Raw genomic sequence first — 14,759 nt, 5'->3', positions numbered from 1 at the left:
TACTGCTACTGCTACTACTGCTACTACTGCTACTACTGCTACTACTGCTACTACTGCTACTGCTACTACTGCTGCTACTGCTACTACTGCTGCTACTGCTACTACTGCTACTACTGCTACTGCTGCTACTGCTACTACTGCTACTACTGCTACTACTGCTACTGCTACTACTGCTACTACTGCTACTACTGCTTCACTGCTACTACTGCTACTGCTACTACTGCTGCTACTACTGCTACTGCTACTGCTACTGCTACTGCTACTGCTACTGCTACTACTGCTACTACTGCTACTACTGCTGCTACTGCTGCTACTACTGCTACTGCTACTGCTACTGCTACTGCTACTGCTACTGCTACTGCTACTGCTACTGCTACTGCTACTACTGCTACTGCTGCTACTGCTACTACTGCTACTGCTACTGCTACTACTGCTACTGCTACTGCTACTACTGCTACTGCTGCTACTGCTACTACTGCTACTACTGCTACTACTGCTACTACTGCTTCACTGCTACTACTGCTACTACTGCCACTACTGCTACTACTGCTACTGCTACTACTGCTACTACTGCTACTACTGCTACTACTGCTACTGCTACTACTGCTACTACTGCTACTACTGCTACTACTGCTACTACTGCTACTGCTTCTACTGCTACTACTGCTGCTACTGCTACTGCTACTACGCTTCGTTTTAAAATGTCTAGGGACGTTGTAAATCACAAAAAAACTAACACTAAGCGTAAAAAAAAATTAAATTCCTTTATTTTTTTAATGCGCTAAAAAACCGAAAAAAAATTTTTTCTCTATTTCTTTATTTTGACTTTATTTTCGTATTCTTGGGGACAAAATGAAACTTTTTTCTCCTTGGCATTTTTTTCCAAAACGTACGCAAGTCAAAGTAATTGAGGATTGAAAAAAAAGGTTATTTTTTTACAAAAAACCACGTAACTCGATTAAAAAACATCGGATAGAACCCCGCGGGGGCCAATTTTGAAGGGAAAGATATTACCCTCCCAACCCCTGCGGTCAATTTGCCCTCCACCGCCTGGTTCTAAATTGGAATTGATTTAAGTCGAGGTTAAAAAAATTGAAATTTTTTTTATCAGTTTTTTTACTATAAAAAACACATATTTTCATTTTTAAGTCTCTGCACGTCTTAAATAGAAGCTTTTGCAATTACCTTTAAAATGCTCTGCGGTTTTTTGTGATACGATGATATCCGACCGAGATACAAAACTTTCAAGTTTGCCTAATTTTGAGGTAAGCATGGCAAAAGTGATTGACGGGCAGTGTACATCAAATGCCTTTTAGACACTTAGCATGGGGTTTGACCATAAATTAAAAGGTGTCACTACCGTGACACCTTCATCGTATCTGATCAATACTGACAGTTATACTTGTTGAATTGACTATTACTGCAAAATATGGCCTAATCAAAAAAAAAGTACAAATCTGCATAGTCCGTTGGCAGAAATTGATGGATTAGCAATATGATCTTGCCTTAATTCTTGGACTAAGGAAATATGATAGGCATGTTATCAAAGTCTGTTAAGAATATATAAAGTTGATGATCTAAATATACCAATTTTCTTTTCTATTTGCCTGCTGCTGATGTAAGAATTTAGATAGCCACTAGAACAGTTATTGCGTGAGACCGTTCATTTCATCAATGGCAAAGCACCTGTACCGACGAGCAAATTGCCCATTTCGAGCTTGTTGATTCAATTTCCGTAAGGTTGTGTGTCCAGGATGTCTTCTATTTGGAAAATGTTCTGGATAATATCTTGCTGCTGTTCTTTAAATATTACGGCTATCTCTCAGGATTAGAATTTTATCATAAATTTCTTCGGGCGGATAATCGACCATATTTAACAGTTTTAAATCTGAAAAAGCAATATTAGTACGAATAAAATTTTCGCTAACTAATCAAATAATTCAATACCAAAAATTCAAATCAATATTATGAAAATTAAATGTACATATTCTAAGATATTTAGAATATTTTTAGAAAAGCGAATGTAAGATTTTTATAACAATTACTGCATTCTACTACGAATGGAAATTTTCAATAAAATGTTTTTTATTTGTTAAAGATATGAAGGAAACTAATATAATACGTATTGTATACAATGTTTGCAAAAGTAATATAAAAATGCTAAAGAAATATTTCAATATCCCAAGTATTAAAAAAAAATTAATTTAAAACGTATAAAAAATGTGTTGTAACGGTGTAAATGCTCCGTTTTATTTCGATGATTTGTTCGACGCGCGATTGTATCGAGATGCGCGCGGTGATATTGAAATATTCAAATTCATTAGTCGGAGAGCAGGAGGGGACGGGAGTCAGTCAACCAACTTACTACTGGCTACAATTGATAACAGTGAAATTATAATTCGAATCACATGCCAATTAGTTTATTTACCTATACTCGACATTATACTTGGCCTGCGTGTTTATGTTTACGAAGTAATTACGAAGCAAGGAATTTTGAATATTCCTAGTATCTTTTTTCAGAAAAAATTAGTTTACAACGGGGAAGTAAGTTTATAGTGGTTTCATATTTAGTATTAGTGTTTTATTTAGTTTGTGTGTATAAATTACCGGTAAGTACATTTTCAATTCGTTGTAAACACGTTTTTTTTTTAAGTACTGGAATATTCAAAGATTTCTTTAAAATTTTTGTATTATCTTTGCAATTATTGGATGTAACATTATATATTATATTGCAGTTTTCTTCGTACCTTTAAGAAATAAAAAACATTTAATTGGAAATTTCCATACGTAGTACTTTGCAGAAATTCGTTAAATATCTTACATCGACTTTTTTACAAATTTACTATATATCCTAGCATATGTACGAGAGTCGCTCGCTATGGTCCTCCGTCACCGTCTCGAGCATCGGTCAGTAGTCTACACTATTTTACCGTGCGAGACTACACGCTGCACGCGGATTCGCAAAGGAGAAAGAGAAAAAACGCGCAAGCAGCCGGACACAGGTATTCGTTGTTTTTTGAGCAGAGGGAGAGGACGAGCCTCCTTGTTTTTCCGAAGATAGCTAAAACGAAAGAACGGTGATGAGCGCAATGAACAAAAAAAGGGCCAACAGCGAAGATGATATATAGGCATACTCCTGGCTATTCAGCATTGTCGACCCTTTAGTGTCCGTCCCACTCACCCTGGAGGGCGACGTCTCAACCCACCAATAATCACCGTACTGCTGATACGTCGATGATACGAATTTTGAACCCATTCCCCTTCGCGCGCATTGCATAGTTCGTGTACGATCTTTTAAATCTGTCACTCCGCTGCGAGGATACGTCTGCGTACGCTCGCAGACACATTAATGGGGCGCAGAGGAGCAACCAAGATGAGCCAGCGACATAGGAATCGACGACTAAGGTGATAGGCGAATGATATGATCTTAGCCGTATTAGAAAGCACACGACGTTACAGTGTATTCGATTTTGATAATATTGATTTGAATTTTTGGTATCGCTTTTTTTGGTTAATTAACAAAAATTCTATTCGTACTGGATTTTCTATCTCTAAATTAAAATTTTGAATAAGACCGATTATTTTAATTATTATTATTTAATGATTATTTTGATTTTCGTATATTTTTCTCTCAAAGAAAACTATGATATATAATTCTAATTCTAGGAGACAGTTATAGCCGTTACAGAGCAGTGTCAAAACTTTATGCAGAAAGTTTTCCACATAGAAGACATCCAGGGCATATGATTTTACTGAGATTGACTCAATAAGCTCGAAACGAACAAGTTGCTCGTCGACGCAGGCGTCTTGCCATTGATAAAATAGATGCTCTCACAATAACTATTCTAGCGGTTGTAATCTGAATCTTTGCATCAGCAAGAGGAATATAGATAGAGAAATTAGTGTACCTAGATCAACAACTTTATGCATTTTTAACAGATTTCGAAATCGTGCTGACAATATTACCTTATCTCAAGAATTAAGGCAATATCATATTGCCAAGACAGAGGTTCACATTCAAAAAAATATCGTGGACCCTGGAAGGACTTTCGGGTATCCGAATCCCATACATATTACATCTTCTGAACGGAGAATTTCACATAGAATCCGAATCCACAATAAAAAATAGAAGTTCTCATTCAAAGTATAACGTTGACCTAGAAATGACTTTGGGGTATCCGGATCCTATACATGTTACATATCTTAATGTATGATTTCACGTAGAATCCGAATTCGCGGTAAGAAATAGGGGTTCCCATTAAAAAATAACATTAACCCTGAAATGATCTCGGGGTATCCGCACCCTACACATCTTCTAAACGTAGAATTTTACGTAGAATCCGAATTCGTGATAAAAAATAAGAGTTTTGATATAAAAAATATATTGTTATTATTATGATCTTGATGGATAATGTTCAAGGTCAAATCCAAGTTTAATAAAACATGACCCCCCCAAAGTTGAGTAATTTTTTTTGAAACTTTTTTGGGGGAAACGCTCAGCAATTCAGATACTTAAGTAGGTGTATTGAAATTGACCAATCTGTATGTATGTATGTATGTATGAATGTATGAATGTATATATGCGCGTGTGTACACACACACACACACACAGAAACATATATATATATATTGTAACGAAGTATTTGACATCATTACAATATACGAAATTTGAGCGCCAGATATTGAAAATCGTAGTATCAAAAATTAATCCGCATCAAAGTAATGCCATTCCGGATCTTATCCGACATACGTACTTTCGTCGCAATTTCTCACTAAAGATTAAAAAGGAAAATATAAAGGAAAAAATAAAGAAAATATAAAAGAAATGTAAGGTTTAAAATATCGTCGAGCGTGATAGAAGACAAAAATAACTAAATTTTTTTACAATTATTCTGAGCAACTATTGATTACTTCCTATTCAGTCGGGCGGCCATTTGTGATATCAGTCGTACTCGTCTGTTAATTGCTTGCATTCTCCATTAGATCGCTCGTACCTTAAAGTCCCCCATCATCAATTGCGTCGCCAGAGATGTCTCTGACGGCATTTTCCAGGACTTTCAGCTTTTCGGCATACTCGTGGATACCATTATTCGAGAAAAATAGACACTGACGATTATGACAGTGTCAATCTCCGCCCAAACATAGTCGTCCCCGGATCCACTGTCTGTGATCCACGTTGCATTTATCCCTTGAACACACACCGTCGCTGTGTTCAAGCTGCTCACGGTGATCGTTTAAAGACTTTAGGTTTACCTGAAATGACGAAAAATTTTGAGTATGGTATTTTATGGTAATTGACCCGTAGAATCCAAAAATAAATGTCCCGAAATCGCATCTGCTCCCCTTTCAAAGAAATATTCAAAAATATCATTTTTTCTCATTTTTGATCAAAAATTGTACATTTGACATAGAAAAATGAAGTACACTCCTTAATTTTGATTCAAATAGTAAACATTTTTATTACATGGCAATATTTGATGAATATTGTTAAAAAAACGTTCGCAGGAAATTTAGACAATTTTTAAGGTACCATATTTGTTAATATATTGGTTATACATTAAATACCAACATATTCAATCACCGTATATAAAACAAATACTCCTAGTTGTCTATCTATGGGATCGGCTGTGTTTATGTTTACATTGCTCGCTGTTTCGCTGTGTAGTTAAGACGGCTTAAAAAGCATTTTCATCGGTGACTTATTTAATTTTTTTTTTTGAAATTATGCCTGTGAATAAATGCAAACATGAAGATAATAGAAAAAAGGTGTGTGGCCCTTGTGGGCAAAAAATTGTTTTTCGAAACAAAACTGTGAATAGATTTTTAATTAATGACAATGTTGAAAAATTAGTAAGAGAGTATTGTGATAAAAATTATGATCTAAGTGATATAAGATTTCCCCTAAGTATTTGTGTCTCATGTCGTCTTGCCCTTCAAGAGCGAAAAAAAGGAAATTTTCAGAGAAATTTCACAAATACCAAACTATAAAGATATAGTCTTGGCGAAAGATACTCGAGCTCAAACATTTTCTGTGAATGGTAACTGTAGTTGTTACATCTGCGTAACTGCTAAGTGTACTGATCATGCAAAATCAAGAAAGAAAGAAATACTGGATAAACGAGATAAACGAAACAAGATAAACGAATCAAATGGTTTGTATGGCTCATGTAAGTCAAAAGTAACACAGCTTAAAAAATGTAAGAATTCTACATCTAAATCTTAAAAAGTAATTTAATTATGTAAAGTGTGTTTGAAAAAGATAGGCAAAGGTAAAAATCGCGTTTGTACTACTTCATCATCAGCTGCATGTAAAAATCTTATAAATTTAGTAGATAAGCTGTCAGACAAAGATCAAGAGCAAATTGCTTCTAAAATAATAAAAAACAAAATTGACAAAAAAGGAAATACAAGTGCACATAAGACAGTAGAGCTTCATACTTTAGGAAAGCCCATCGAAATATGCCTCACCCCTAAAAAAATCAGCCTAGAAATGTATTTACTGCTGCAAGCTTAGATGAATTTCAAATTACCACAGGTATATCTAACAATCACATGAAAAAAATGACTGGCTTGATTCGTAAATCTGTAGGGAGAAAAGCTATACCGACAAATTATGCAATGCATGTAAGTGAACAATCGAAGTTGTTGAAAGATTTATATAAAAGTGAGTTTTTAGAGTTTGAAACTGGAAAAAATAATGATAAAACTAAATTGCCTGTAGTTTTTGCAAATGCTGAAGAATTATTAAAGCATGTAGTAGAAAAGCGCAATATTATCGGCGATTACCGTGTTAAAATTATGGCTGATGGTGGGCAAGGCTTTTTTAAAATTTGCATGTCCGTGATATCTGGTGTATCTACAGATCCTCCATTAGAAAAAAGAAGAAAAGTAGTTTATAATGAAATAAATCCCATCAATAACTGGACTAGTGTTAAAAAGTTGATAATAGTTTGAATTGGGCCAGAGATAAAAGAATCACATGCAAATATTAAAATTCTTTTTGATTTGATAAAAATAAATGATATTTCGTTCAAATTCACATCAGATTTCAAAGTATTATTATTGATGGTAAATGGCCAACAAACAGCGACAGCGACATTTCCGTGTCCTTCATGTTTTATTAGTTTATCAGACATGAGAACCAATAAAGAAAGAATTAATAATACTGATAGAGACAAACGTTATGCTCTGAAAACATATGGAGATTTGAAAAGAGATAGAAAGAAACATGTTATTACTTTAGGTTGTAAAACTAAATTCTCAAAAGATTGCCACAGTACAGTAAATAGCCACTGTTTGTAGAGGAAAATGATTTATGTATACTGGAAAAATGCATTATACCTGAGCTATATATTCTGCAAGGGTTTGTCAACCATCTTTTTTGGGACGGTCTAGTACTGCTACTTGGTCGAGAAAGAGCACTACTCTGGCCAATGAAACTGAAATTAGTATCTAAAAATTATCATGGTGAAGTTTTTGAAGGTAATGCATTCAGAAAATTACTAAAAGAACCCGATGAATTACTGGATCCTAATATTTATAGAGATGTAGGTCAATTTGTTTTGATACCTTACGTAAGTGCATTCAAGGCCATGAATAAAGTAGTCGATTTTTGCTTTTCTACAAGAAAAATTGGGAATATAAATGAGCTAGACAAATTACTTAAAGAACTAGCAAACGCAGTAATAGCAACAGATGTCTCGATCACTTTGAAACTACATGTTTTGTTTGAGCATCTTAAAGATTGTTTAACATTTTTCAAACATTCAGAAGGTTTAGGACTGTAGTCAGAACAAGCTGGCGAATCTGCACACAGAGAATTTTTGCGATTTTGGGAGAAAAGGAAAAGAAATTTGATAAGTGACTTGTCCTACCCTCAAAGGTTGAAATATGCTGTTGTAGAATTTTCTTCGTTTCATTTATAAAACACTGAATTGTACGAGAATAATAAAAATGTTTGCTATTTGTATCAAAATTAATTAGTGTACTTCATTTTCCTCTGTCAAATGTACAATTTTTGATCAAAAATAAGAAAAAATGATATTTTTGAATATTTCTTTGAAAGGGGAGCAGATGCGATTTCGGGACATTTATTTTTGGATTCTACGGGTCAATTACCATAGAATACCATACTCAAAATTTTTCGTCATTTCAGGTAAATCTAAAGTCTTTAAACGATCACCGTGTACTAGCGGTCCACTACGTTTCGAAAAGGTTTCTGTACTGCTCACTATCATTTGAATACCATATGCTCACGGTCCCTTGACCGGATTCACCTTAAAATTGATCTTAGCGATTCCATGAACACGTAAAATTATCCTGTTTATAGAGTCTTCAGTCACTCATGACTCGCCGAGAAGATACTCTTTTATAGCGACTCCTCTCCAATATTCATGATCGAAATTCATTTGTCGGGTTGCTCGATCCACTCTCCGCTTCAATCCCGGTAAGATCGCCAGTGCATGTTCGTGTAAATACTGATGAGTAGGTGTCAGTTCACATCAGCATTTTATCACTACGTCTCCATTATTTGCAAACCAGAGCTTCCTGTTAGCTGTTTTCATTATAACGTTACTGCGAGGAGTATTGACGCAACTAAAAGCGTTGGCGTCCAGTGCGTAGTGCGTTTACCTTGAAAGTTGACTTTTACCAGGAGTAGTCTTACTGCACTCGAGGTCAGCCATTCATTATTATTATTTTTTTTTTTTTACAAGGAGTTGCGGAATCCTTTTTGCGGATTCCCCTTAGTCTTTCTGACTGAGGGGTTATGTGGGACTCCCCGAAAAAAAAATAGGCCTATCCACTAAACCGCCCTCTCCTTGGTGTCCTTCCCCCCAGCCAGGGACTATGTTGATATTACTTCTGACTGGAGGTTCTGTCTGTGTTCGTCTGTTCGTGTCGTTCCTCCGTATCTCGTTACGGCGCGTCACTTCGTCTGCTCAGTCATCTGTCAGGCAGCTATCCGCGTTCTTACGTCTCAGTATAGTTTCCGTATAGGTAGTAACTAAGCGCCACCATTCCGGTTCACGTAGCATCACAGCCACAATGTTATCGGGGGTAATGCTGCTGACCGTTTCTTCCAGTTCCTGTCTGTGTCTTGTCCAGCGGTCACACGCGAAAAACGTGTGTTCCGCGTCGTCTCGTTCGTGTCCACAGTACTGACAATTGGGTGTTCGTAGTCTGTTCATATTGTAGAGGTACCGTCGGAAGTACCCGTGGCCCGTCAAGAGCTGGGTGACGTAAAAATTTACATCACCAAATTTTCTTCCGAGCCACAGCCTCAAGTCCCGTATCAATCGTCTCGTCCAGTTACCACCTCGTTCCTATGTCCATCGGCCTTGCCAAATGTCAATTCATTCATTTGTCTTTCAATATTTCTAATTTTCCTGCCATTTTCATGTTGTTTATTAGGAAACCAATCGGTTTAAAGCCGAGTAGCTGCTCTTTAGTTCCGGTGGCATTCACCCATAACCAGCTGTATTTTAGCAGCTTTGTTTTCCGAATAATTAGCAATTCTGTAAAAAGATGTCATAACATTTAAAAGTGAAACAATAAAATCAACTATGAATTTATAAATACTTTCTACTTACTGTCGTAAAAATACTTCAACGCTATTTGGAGTACTTGACGGTGATATTTTTATCAACTTATTATCGAAATTCTATTATTATACCATATTTCATTTATAATATTTTATTGTTATTTACTGTCACTTCAACACGATAACGCTGTTCAACAAAATTTTTGAACCTAAGTCAGACATATCTTTTCTTGTAGATTGGTTAGCTCTGAATCCAAATCCAATTACAAAATTGCTCTAACACGTCAGGTTTTTGAGATATCCTAACCTAAAAGTACAAAAATCGATGTTTTAGCCTATATTTAAGGTTACGTAGCATCGCCACATTCTTTGTTCACAAAAAACTACAAACGGCATATTAAAGTAGAAATCTTACCCTTTCAAATGCCGTTCAGTTTGGTCAAATAGCACATTTGTTTTGAGATACTTAATTTTCAAATGTTCCATTTCCATGAATTCTATTCCTTTTAAAATCTATAGGATTCTTAATATTTCGTTGTCGAACTTTGATACTTATGTTGTCTTTTTAGTTTCAATTCATTTTTCAAGTATCTTTTACAACAATACGATTGTTGCGGCTAAAAACTAGTAGATATCAAGTTTCGTCATCCGAAAATATCCATCCCTGTGTATCTTAAAAGGGGTGAAAAACACAAAAGCGGTCTAAAAGTATTTTCATTTGTAATTTTGCACGTATTTTGGTACAGCTTTTTTAAAATAAGTTCATAAATATAAGAAAATAATGTAAACCAAGTTTACGTAGCCGAAGCCATCCTTAAGTATCTCATACAGGGTGACAAAGGGTGAAAACGCAAAAAAAGGGTCTCAAACTATTTTAACCTTACACTTTCCACGTATTTTGGTACAGTTTTTATGAATAAGTTCAGTTTATTAGGGTAAGGAAATAATGTAAGCTCAGTTACGGCACCATGAACCATCCCTAATTTGCGTTTTCACTCCGATTTCACCCCCTATGAGATACTTAGGGGTGGCTATGATTACCGAAACTTGGCTTACATTATTTTCTTATCCTCATGAACTTATTTAAAAAAGAATGTACCAAAATACGTGGAAAGTTACAAATGAAAATACATTCAGATCGTTTTTGCATTTTCACTCTATTCAAGAACACAGGGAAGGAGATTTTCCGATGACGAAACCACTAGTTTTCGACCACTTAACACACTTAAAAATGAGTTGAAACTAAAAAGACAATATAAGTATCAAAGGTCGACAACGAAATATTAATAATTCTATAGATTTTAAGAGGAAGAGAATTCATGGAAATTGAACATTTGAAAATTAAGTATCTCAAAGCAAAATGATCTATTTAAGCAAACCCAAGGGCATTTAAAAGGGCAAGATACCGTTTGTAGTTTTTTGTGAACAAAGAATATGGCGATGCTACATAATGTCAAATATAGGCTAAAACGTCGATTTTTGGACTTCTGGGTTAGAATATCTCAATAATCTGCTCAATAACGTGCTAGAGTAATCCTGTGGCCAGATTTGAATTCAGAGCCAAAAAATCTACGTGAAATGATATGTCTTACTTAGGTTCTAAAAAAAAGTTATATTTTATTGATCTCTGTAATTGGATACATTCCGTTACTTTCTATTCGAAACAGTAGTTTGACCGAAAGACTGAATATACTCGTATCTTGTCTTAACACCAAATGTCCCGCTGATTTAGAATTCGAATGAACAATAAGCATTTGTATTAAAACGAGGAACAACTTCAAGATTTATATAAATTTAGAAAGTTGGATGAAATCTGCAATTTGAGATGGAAAGATCGTAGAATTTTTCACTATTTATAAATTTACACTGAAGGATTATGACAAACTAGATCTTAAAAAACTTTTCGACGATTGAAAATCATGTCATCCAATTATTTGTACTTTAGGTTGAACTTTTTTTTTTAGTTTTCTTTAAATATAATCTTTTTTGGTTAGACTGCAATAAAATAGATAAGAAAAATTAGCAGTGGCCGTAGACACTTAAATTGTTTCTAAATTTGAGAGTTACATGACCATAGGATTAAGCAAAATTATCCTGCTGAACATAGAATTGGCGGACGTCCTAAGTTAGCAATTATTAAATTTAAGTTCTTATGAAAAAGGTTACCCTTCACATGACTTTAGAATAATCTTCAATATAACTTTAAAAGTAGAAAACAAACGTCATATTCATCCTTGCTCAACTTCTAAGTTGAGAAAGGATTATTTAAAAGATTTTTCGTGTTACCGTTGTTCCGCCATTCGTGTGGAAAGATTTTTATCATTATTTTACTTGGATATAAATGTTTATTTATAGTGAAAACTAATTTACGTACGTTATATCGAAATATGCTTGAGAATATCTTAAGAAAGAAAAAATTATTAACATATTAAGTTAAAGAATATGTTAAGTTAAAGTATATTATTAATGAAGTTTAAAGTTTAGTTTTGAATTTTACAGGGTCAAAGATTATTGACAATGTCGTGTTCTGATAAAATTGCGCGATGGAATGTTCTGGGTATACAAGGAGCTCTTCTCAGTCATTTCATTGAACCAATATATTTTCAAAGTATCGTTCTCGGAAGTTTGTTAAATCCCAGTCATATGTACAGAGCCGTATGTGGACGAATCGAAAATACAATTCAAGGTTTACCACCGCCATACAGACTTAATAAACCTCTCATGAGTCTCATAACGTCTTCAGAGGTTAGACAACCTGGGAAGGCTCCTAACTACAGTGTTAATTGGACTGTTGGTAAGTAATCTTCAAAATCTTATATTTTAATTTAGAATTAAAATAAATTGTGAAATTGATGTTCAAAAAAATTGTATTTATGATAACTGATAAGAAGTATAATTAACTATTAATTTAAAATTCTTATATAGTATATTCTTGATACATGTTGGTATAAGTTGCTGCTTACAAGATGTGCCCCAAAATAACTCATTAATTTACGCTCAACGAGGGTAAGCGTATAAATGACAATAACTCAAATCATTCTCGATTTTCTTATTACAAAATTAAATTATGTATCACCGTGACATTTATTTTTTATTAGTAAATTGAAATAGATGGAACAACGACACATGTGGATGTAAAGTTAAAACTAAAGTGAATGTTTATTAATATTGTATAAAAAAAAATCTTAACGTCCGTTTAGAGAAAGTTCGCTGTACGAACTACCATAAGTCTTCAGTGTTACGCAGTAACAGAATAGTACTTCAGACATACAAGTATTTATATATTTAAAGGATGTTAATATATCTTTATTCAAATAATTTCGCTTATGTTAATTTCTTCTTTGTATGTACACACATGTTTTCTCACAGAAATATTATTAAAATAATCAGTGATTCAATTGTTTTAGCGTATATGTAATGCGTCAATTATTTTTGACTTTTATTATTTATAAATAAAAAATAATAAAGCGTATTCAGAATTTTTCTAGCTTGTTTATATACAGCGTGTGCCGCTGCAACATTCGATCGATTCGACCTTCCTGGTGCATCCAGCATCGATTTTTGCACTCTTTTCTTAGTTTAGCTAACTTATTCTTTTCTCAGAAAGTCAGTTTATTATGGTAAATAAGTAGATTTCGTGGTATCGAAGCATTATATGTTAAATTTTCTCTGATGTCTGAAGCTTGACCAAGCTAACAGCCGTACGTACTGGTTTTGTAAAACGAGAGCCGTTATTTTTGAATTGCAGCTCGTAATTTTATTTATAAATTATTTGTGCAGGAAAGGAAGGTACGAATACACTAGTGACTGAACAATTTTCCGGGCGAGCAAACACGCTGATGCTAAACAAAGCTCAGAAGCGAGGAGGATGCGAAATAATTTACACACGCACTCACGACCGGTTACAAACAATCGTTTGTTACAAACACCCCAATAGTAAACGCTAACCTCGGTGTGCATGGATTCGTAAGTAGATAAGCAATGTATATCATTTCAGTCACGATGTCGCCGTCGAGCGGTACGGACGTGCAACCGCCTGACGCATCATCGCTACATAAGCATTTCAAGTGTCATCCAAATACAACAGTAGGAGCAGTTGTGTGTTTAGTATGTGGAAATTTCTATCATACGAGTGAAATAGTAGCAAAAATCAATGCAGGAAATGCAATCAAACTAATAAACAGCTCATTCATAATATGCCAGGAGCATCCAAATTTTGCACTAACATCAAACTTGCCATATGGAGACTTAAGTGAATAAGCTAGTGCTTTCATAACACAATTTAAACTTGTAAGTAGAGAACAAATAAAACAGCAAATATTAAATGAGCTTGTGAATGAAAAGCAAATTTTAAATGAAAAAGATAATCATATGGATGTAACACAGATCAATGATCTGGATGAATTACAACAATTAAAAGCCGAAAATAACCTATTGAAAGAACTGTACAAAGAAACAAAAGAAAAAAATGAATTGCTCAATGAACTACTAATTAAAGAAAAACAAAATAATAATGCAAATACTAACATTATAAGAAAAACATATGCTGAAACAATGGCACTACCAAAACCTAAGCCCAAAAGAATACCAAGATTAATAATAAAGAAAAAGAGTAATGATAACATAAACTTAGAAAATCAAGTAGCACATTACTTAATTAAAGACAAAAACATACAAACAAAAAGTGTACAAGTTAAAAATACTGACACAATAATTATCAACTGCATGACCGAAGAAAATGTCACAGTGTTAGAAAAAACTTTACAAAAAAAACTACCGGCACTTACTGTTCTAAAAGAAGAAATACGTAAACCGATAGTTAAAGTAGTAGGAATTTCTAAAGCTTTCACAACAAATGTAAAAGATATAGAAACTGATATTAATGCAAGAAATTTTAGTCAATGCGAAGAAAAATGCAAAGTAAATCATGTATTTACAAATGAAAAAAATAAAACAGTAACTGCAATAATAGAAGTTCCATCTATTCTATATAAACATATAAAAATCAATAGTAACAAATTATTTATTGGATGTAAAAACTGTAGAGTCTTTGACGTCATCAACACATATCCGTGTTACAACTGCTCAGGTTTTGGCCACGGCGGCGGAAAGTGTGAAAAAGCAAAAAAAGAGCCAACGTGTTATAAATGTGCTGGCAAGCACCAAGCAAAAATGCGTAGTAGCAGCATACTCCAATGTCCAAACTGCATTTTCCACA

The 14,759-nt window shown here is 34.2% G+C and overlaps 1 protein-coding gene across 4 annotated transcripts in view; it reads left to right on the top strand.

The window, feature by feature from the left end:
* The window catches only part of LOC131672620 (double-stranded RNA-specific editase Adar-like), a 623,043-nt gene that overhangs the window by 291,212 nt on the left and 317,072 nt on the right, over window positions 1-14,759 (top strand). For all 4 annotated transcript variants that reach the window (XM_058949983.1, XM_058949974.1, XM_058949993.1 and 1 more), the window contains one exon: window positions 12,041-12,335. In XM_058949983.1, coding sequence (XP_058805966.1) covers window positions 12,041-12,335 — 295 coding nt within the window. The remainder of the gene's footprint in view (window positions 1-12,040; window positions 12,336-14,759) is intronic.

This window comes from Phymastichus coffea, unplaced genomic scaffold (genome assembly GCF_024137745.1).
Source record: "Phymastichus coffea isolate CEN01 unplaced genomic scaffold, Cenicafe_Pcof_1.1 PCOF00012, whole genome shotgun sequence".
Classification (NCBI taxonomy): Eukaryota; Metazoa; Arthropoda; class Insecta; order Hymenoptera; family Eulophidae; genus Phymastichus; species Phymastichus coffea.
The sequence above is the reverse complement of the archived record's forward strand: the minus strand, read 5'-3'. Positions and strand labels throughout refer to the sequence as shown.